This window comes from Perna viridis, chromosome 12, assembly GCF_037379345.1.
Source record: "Perna viridis isolate PV_CMFRI_1.1 ecotype Kerala chromosome 12, ASM3737934v1, whole genome shotgun sequence".
In the NCBI taxonomy this organism is placed as follows: Eukaryota; Metazoa; Mollusca; class Bivalvia; order Mytilida; family Mytilidae; genus Perna; species Perna viridis.
Genome location: NC_142456.1, coordinates 30,415,093 through 30,422,451, shown reverse-complemented (window position 1 = coordinate 30,422,451; position 7,359 = coordinate 30,415,093). Strand labels below are relative to the sequence as shown.

The 7,359-nt window shown below is 34.1% G+C and overlaps 1 protein-coding gene across 1 annotated transcript; it reads left to right on the top strand.

The window, feature by feature from the left end:
- The first annotated feature begins 1,489 nt into the window (after positions 1-1,489).
- On the top strand, positions 1,490-2,967 carry LOC148601990 (uncharacterized). The gene is made up of 2 exons (XM_088556267.1): positions 1,490-2,144; positions 2,405-2,967. The coding sequence occupies exons 1-2, from the start codon at positions 1,490-1,492 to the stop codon at positions 2,965-2,967; spliced, it is 1,218 nt and encodes a 405-aa protein (XP_088412393.1).
- Positions 2,968-7,359: the final 4,392 nt, after the last annotated feature.

Here is a 7,359-nt window from a genome sequence, read left to right as displayed (position 1 = left end):
GCGTGAAGAAATGTCATCAAATTAACAGTTAAATGGTATCTATGGAACGTCAGATGACGAAATTTTACAACTTGTTGTCTAGACTTTTAAATTACATTGCACTTTTCAAGACTTAATATTGTTAAAGTGACAATAGATATTGAATATATCACATAATTTGTTGTATTAAGAATGTGATTATTATCTCGTTCGTTTCATCAAAAAGCAATTTGTCAGCCGTATGTCGGTGATTAGTTACATAGGTATATTGGTTCTCTTGACAAAAATAAACGCATTCATATTTTATTGGCGCAATCAAGAATGAGATTATCTGCACCACTTCCTCATTAGGTGAGTATATAAATCATGTTGGTATTAAGATGCTTTCTCTAAAAGCATTCGGCTAAAAGGTTACGATTGAATAATTGCTCAAGAAAATTCCAAGTCTTGCTTTTGAACACTATTGTCTTATTATCTGTTTGCTTTGTTTGTTTTGGGAGTTTTTGTTCCTTATTTTTGTTTTTATTTGTGTTTTGTTTTGGGTTTGTTTTTGTTTGTTTGTTTGTTTTATTTTTGTTTGTTAATGTTAATTAAGATATAATGTAATGTATTTTGATTTCGGATGTTAGTTTATATTGCCCGATGCCTACTTTCAAATTGCTTTTCCGACGCAGTCGATATAGTTTCGCTTTTTACCCTTTGACGTTAAAGACGCTCTTCCATGGAAACGCAAGTTACCTGATCACGATTCTGTTTCCCGATTGGCCAAATAACGATAACGAAAAAATATCTAAAATTGACATTGCGTGTCATGCGTTATTTCCTGAATGAAATGTAGAAAAAGTAAAAGAACAAATTTTACTGCGTCGGCTATCTGGTACTTGTTCTGCAATAACAGTGATTCTGTATACGATTCCTAACCTTTATCACGTGTTTCAATTTCATGCTATTTTGAATTTTTTGTTTTACTTTCTGTGGAATATATGTGTTGTTTGATAATAATACATGTATCATTTATTGAGCATATATGAAATATGTTATACATATGCAATAATATATTATAGATAATTTAAATTGTTACTTATTCTTTGCTGTGTGTTCCCGCGTAAATGTTTCAATCTAATATTGTGAAATCAGGAACAATCTTTAAAAATGAATCGTATGTATTGTATTTATCTTGGTATAATGAATGCAAAAGCACAAAAATCCCTTCAAGCTTTTCTGTATTTTTGGGGGGATGTAAACGTGATTTGTAGTAAAAGAAGCAAACTATCGCGCTGTATCCGTGTTCCGTCTTCTGTACCCCAGCTCCGGCTACAACAACACCCACATATTAACTTCAATCAAATTCAAATCAAAGATTACAAAAAGATATGTGAGACTGGTTTCTGTCGTCACAAATCACCCTGGTCCCTTCCTGGCGGCGTCGAATTAATGTCATATGACAAGATATTTTAACAACGTCACAGTCCGACGTTCTCAAGCTTCATTAGCAACCATGTTCTTAAATATGACAGAAGCACGGTTGACTCTTTCACAGAGATATTTTCGATATGTTGACTCGAGCGTTATCGGTAAAGGCAGTAATGAAGCACGATTGAATCTTTCACAGAGATATTTCCGATATATTGACTCGAGCGTTATCTGCAAAGGCAGTAATGATGAGCGCAAACAGCAGATTGTTGTAGTGTCCAAAGAGGAAAGCTGCGGCGTAAAGAATTTGACAAAAAATGATAAGTCGTGCCCGATAAAATTATTTGACTTACCAACCGACCTAGTCAGCACTTGGGTAACTACTAAAATCAGTACATGTGACACAACAAAAGATAAAGAAACCAATAGAAAGGAAGACCGTCACTTTTGGGATGTGCAGTTTGGTGCACGGCCGAAAGAAATCCGAAAAACGACGATGAAAGATGTCAAAACCGATGTACAAAGAGCAAAGAAAGGTGAGGAAGAAATACCAAACGGACAAACAAAACGGAGACAGGAAATCGAGACTACAGATAGATTCAGTAACATTCTCACATCAGACATCGCTATATGTATTACAAATGAAAACAGACATCTCCTTTCTTTAATTCATGAATATGTAGAGGACTTCGAGCGCTTAGTAGGTGAAAGAAGACCACATGACACACGAGACTGGAACAGTTGTTGTAATGGTAAGTAAACTCAATTAGAAATATCCGTGATATCGTACAGTTTTTTTTAAATACCATACATACATGTACATGCTTTGAAATTATTAATATTCCAATTTCAATACCTTGATACTTTTTACGCTAGATCTTTATAGCTTTCTCCATTTGTATTGTATATATTAGACATAATTAATTCAGAAAAGATGGCAAATCTTCATTAAGTGTCAGTAGAGAACTTAGGAAAAAAACAATCGAAAATGTATTTGTGTAAAACTTATCAGATGATGAAATCACTTGTGTGAGTGATAATTTTTCGGCACGAAAAACAAGACCTGACTGGGAAATGGAGGAAAGTCTGCACTACCTTCACAAAGATGAGGAGGCAATCAGGGTTTTGAAAGAGGCCAAGAGGATCCGAAGAGAAGTAGAAGTAGAAAATGAGTTAGCAATCGAAGCTAAGAACAAATGGCAAAAATATGAGTTCGTGAAGAGAAGCTTAAGCGAAGCACCAAGGAAATCGTTTATTGAAGATATACGAGATAAAAAGATAAAGAATGATGATGCTCCGGTCACAGCTAACGAGAAACATGTAGAACTTAACGAATCTTTAACACTATCACCAACCACCCAACCTCGGTATAGCGTAGACACCGATAAGTTATCACAAAATGAAGACTTTTTATTAGAAAGAAAAGAGACCCTTGGGGACCCAGTTGTATTGGCTAGTCTTACTCACGTGTCCAAATCCAGGAAGTGCTTCAGACGATTTGGAGAAACAGTAAGAGCCTTTGTTACACGTTGTAGTAGAGTTTTCGGTTGCTGTATCAAACAGACCGACGAATGATATAATAAATTACAATTTATCTTTTATCTTGAGTTTTAATATTTTTGGCAGGGTCAGTTTACATTGTCTTTACTTTTCGACAAAACGACTTTCTTTTTTAAGTACTAGTCCATATAAAATGTAGACACTGCCTATGGTAGAGGTCAATCGTGGTATACAAAAACTCATCGAACAAAAGATGCTTTTCCGGTCTACATGTGCTATATGTTCAAGTAACAATAGTCTTATCTACATTTAGATCTGTATTTTTGACAAAACCATGCATTCATCTCCCATTTTAAAATATCCACCAAACCAACAAAAACAACTCAAATCAAGAATGATAACTCTTGCAAAGTGCCAATTTCATACTTATTCGCTACTGTAAGTTATAAGCTCCCAGGTGACCGTCTATGATTATTTAGACAGTAGCGCCTGTTGATTCATCAATGGCGGATGGATTTTTCTTCATTTGCATATTGCTACTTCGGTTATTTGGACAAATGGTTTTATCCAATCACGAGTGGTCAACACAACGCAAAATCATACATTTTTTTTGTTTCTAAGTAACGAACTGAGATTGGATATGTGGTCTGTAACAAATTCTGAACAAGAAGTGAAAGTAAATTCGGTGAGTTTTTGACATACATGAATCACCCCGACGTATTTTTATATAGACTGCTACTTAACACTGAAATACACATGTATCAGTCTCTGTAAGAATTAGGCAGTTGGAGAAACATGGTGTAAAAAAACGTCATTTTGATACTTTAATCAAGGAAAGAGGACACTATTTTCCGTATCAGGTTGGTGCATTGAGTTATGATTTCATTGAAATGCACTGAAAATGAACATTTCAAGGGCAGATAACCCTGTCAAAAATCTCATATTTCTAACATTCTATGGAAAAATTTCTGAGCAAAGCCAGTGATATAGAGATCAAATGATGGGCTATTCAAATAGAGAAAGTGATATTACATTGTCAGATCGGAGGGGTTTTTACATGCATGTTGCTGATTTTTCCCATTTTGCCTGATTCTTACAAGTGCTGACACTTAAAAAGAGTTATTTATCTAAAATGTCAACTAAATTTTACATGTGTTTTTTTTTTTTTTATTATTTTAAAATAACGTTAATCATGAGTGTCCTATTGGAGCATTGTTTAGTTACCTGGTTTTGAAACCAATAAAACACACTTGCATTCTGCATGACAATTTAGGAACGCGGATATAACAAAAATCCAGAAAATACCTTTCGGAACGGCCGAGCTAAACAGGTAGTTCGTCGCAAATCATGTAATTAAATATCGATTAGGTTTGATTTTAACTGACTCTTTGAATGTTGTCTAGATATGAAAGGTATATATGCACTTGCTTATTGTATTGATAAAAATCGTGTTTAACGACGGAAGACTCTTAAAGCTTGCAAACCTCGATACACAAGCCCTCAAGTTCTACGGAAAATGTCTACGTTTGTTATATTGAAAAATGCTGATATTCAAATCTATCGGTGATGTAATTGTCGTTGTTGATCCTTTTTACAACTAAATGAAAAAAAGCAAATAATTCATTTATACAACTATTACAGTACATGGGGCAGATCCTGAGATTTTGAAAAAAGGGGGAGTGGTTCTGAGGGTTTTCCAGCATGAAGGGGAATTCCCGACTGCAGTGTTGTAACTCGCTTAAAAAGCCGACTTCTTTTCTTTACAAATCTGTATATACTAGAGTACTTCCGTTCTAGTGGTTCTTTTAAAGTTTCCAGCCACAACTTGAATTCCAGTTATGATAGTTTTTTTTTTATTATATCATTATAGGGGGATGGCCATTTGATTCTGAATTGGAAATAAATTATTAGGCCCTGAAAATTAATGTTCTGGCCTACACCTCCTATCAAATAAAGAATTTTTCTGATGTGGTAGAAAATAAAGTTTTTGACCTGAAATGGTCAGAAATAAATAATCTGACACCACAAAATGTACCAGGCCTCCTCCGAAGTAAGTGGTCGTCTCTCAAGGAGGTAGAACTAGGATAAGGGACACACCTCTTACAAATCATTGGAACGTTAGCATTTTTATATCTATCTCATGTAAGCATCAAAGTAACTTGGACTAATTTTATTCTGTTTCAAATGAAAGCTTGGTAGGCTGTGGTGAAATTTAATGAAACAAATATATCACTGATTTCAAGAGTTATGTCCCTTACCCTAGGTCTACCTCCTTAACAAAAATAATATGTTGTACACATAGAAAGAAACTGATTAAACATGGAAAAAGCATGTGCTTTTTCTCTGCTTAAAAATTGTTGCTGCAGGAAATAGGAAATTTATAATGCGCAGATTGAAAAATATGGTACCAATATTTCAATGTTTATTTCGGCATAGTGCAAATTTGTGTCTAAATACAGTCCCATAGATTGTGAATCACACTATGACTATGAGACCATTTGTCTGTGATAAAGAATTCGCGTGTTACTATTCTTACATTCATGTTCTTATCAAAACTGATCCGTCTATTACTTCAATCGTCATGATTAATGAGGTCGATTGTGTAAAAATATATTATATTGACAACAAACATCAATTACGTTTTAACTAACAAATGATCTTTCTTTATGATATTATAAAAATGCAGTTTTTAAGCATGTCTAGCTGTCGAAACCGATTAAAAGAAAGTACAGTGAAATCTCTCTAAACCGAACCGGACTTAAAATAATTTTGTTCAGTTTATGCAGGTGATTCTTTCTCTAATTAACTTGAGTTAATCAACAAACTCCTTCTGAAGTCCAGCAAATGGGTTGTTTTAATCCAATAAATGGAGAAAGTGTTATTTTGGCTCCTGTATAAAGAGAGATAACTGAGCAGCCCTAAGCAGCATTGTGAACATAACTGGGTATGAAGACCTTTTTTACTATTCAAATCTGTATATTAAGGATCTAACCTTACTGATTTCAAAATTATCAATCACAGCAAAACGAATTTTAATCGCAAACAAACTGTCTGAACTTCTGCTTTCATGGTATTTATAAATGCTTCTCCTTCCATGGAAGGGTGAGTTTTCTGTATCTTCAATTCATTATACCTTGTAAGATTATATAGACCCGGAATGTTGGTGGGTATTGCATGCTTGTATCAACGACAGTTTCAAGACGATAAAGTGTATAGGGCGTGAAAAATGGATTGGACCTTTAACCGCGTGTGTATTCCAACGACATTACAAGTCCAAGTTATCTTACCCAGCTAATTTTGAACAACAATTTAAAACTATTCTAATGCAAGAAACATAAAAAATGTTTATAGACCGTACAGAAACACAAAATATTGCTTTTCTCTGCATGTCTTACCTTTGAAGTCTTTGAGCTCCGTTAAATCAACATCATAAGAAATCACAGAGAGCCTCAAAACTGTACTGACAAGTTCCTAAAGCGGAGAGCCACCTGTAAAAAAATTCTCTGAAATCTAAAAACATTCCACATTATACATTAATTGACTAGGTAGCCTGTCTCAAGCCTGTATTTAAATTGATGAATAAATGTCACGACTTCGTCGAGTGCGTAAGTGAGGTATCGGGACAACAAAATATGTCGGTTTTAAAAAAAAATTGTGCGACGAACTACTTTCTTAAGGTTTTATTTTCAAAGAAGTGTTACGACAGTGTAAACATGACCTTCTGTGTTTACTTGAAAGACTGGTGTATCACTTTGAACTGGTACTAGTTCGGAACATTGGATTATACAAATGAAACTGCTATCAGTAGAACACAAACTGATAATTATAACCGGAGGTCCCCCCTTCCCCTTAGCTCGTTTAATATCCGGTTTAAGCAAAAAGTTAGATTTTAGTATTTTTGCTGCACTCACGCGTTTAACTGTAGCACACTTTTTGTGATGAAAGTTGCTCACTTGAGATATTAACTTTTTGAATTTGGTTACATTCTACTATGTATACAGAAAAGTACGGGAAAATTTTCCGCCGGAATTTTTACACTATAACCAGTCAAAAATATTGTAAGATATATACCAGATCTAAGGAAATGACATAGGAAGAGTTGTTTTTGGGACGTAAGAATTTCATTTATTATCTTGAGATTTGATTAACCAACCTCTGTCTGGTTTAGACAGAATTATCAGATAACTTGAGTTAATATTTCGCGACATTCAACTTTCACATATTATGAAACCTGTAAAAATATACCTTATGGGTGGACACACGTTATAAGATATTAGTATATTTTAATATATTCGTCCCTTTAAAACAGTAAATCATTCAATTCCATGCCACCCACTCAACTATGAAACTTATTTCAAAGACATTTTCCTAATACGTTACAAAATCAAATCATAAATGTCACCAAAATATTTGCACTCTTCAAAATTCTATATATGTACGATAAATTGAATGGGTGCAATAAAAGGT

Bases quoted from the DNA above. Each gene is read 5' to 3' on its own strand.
- LOC148601990 (XM_088556267.1), top strand. From the start codon at position 1,490: ATGACAGAAGCACGGTTGACTCTTTCACAGAGATATTTTCGATATGTT. The intron at 2,145-2,404 runs GTAAGTAAACTC...AAAACTTATCAG, and splicing joins CTGGAACAGTTGTTGTAATG to ATGATGAAATCACTTGTGTG.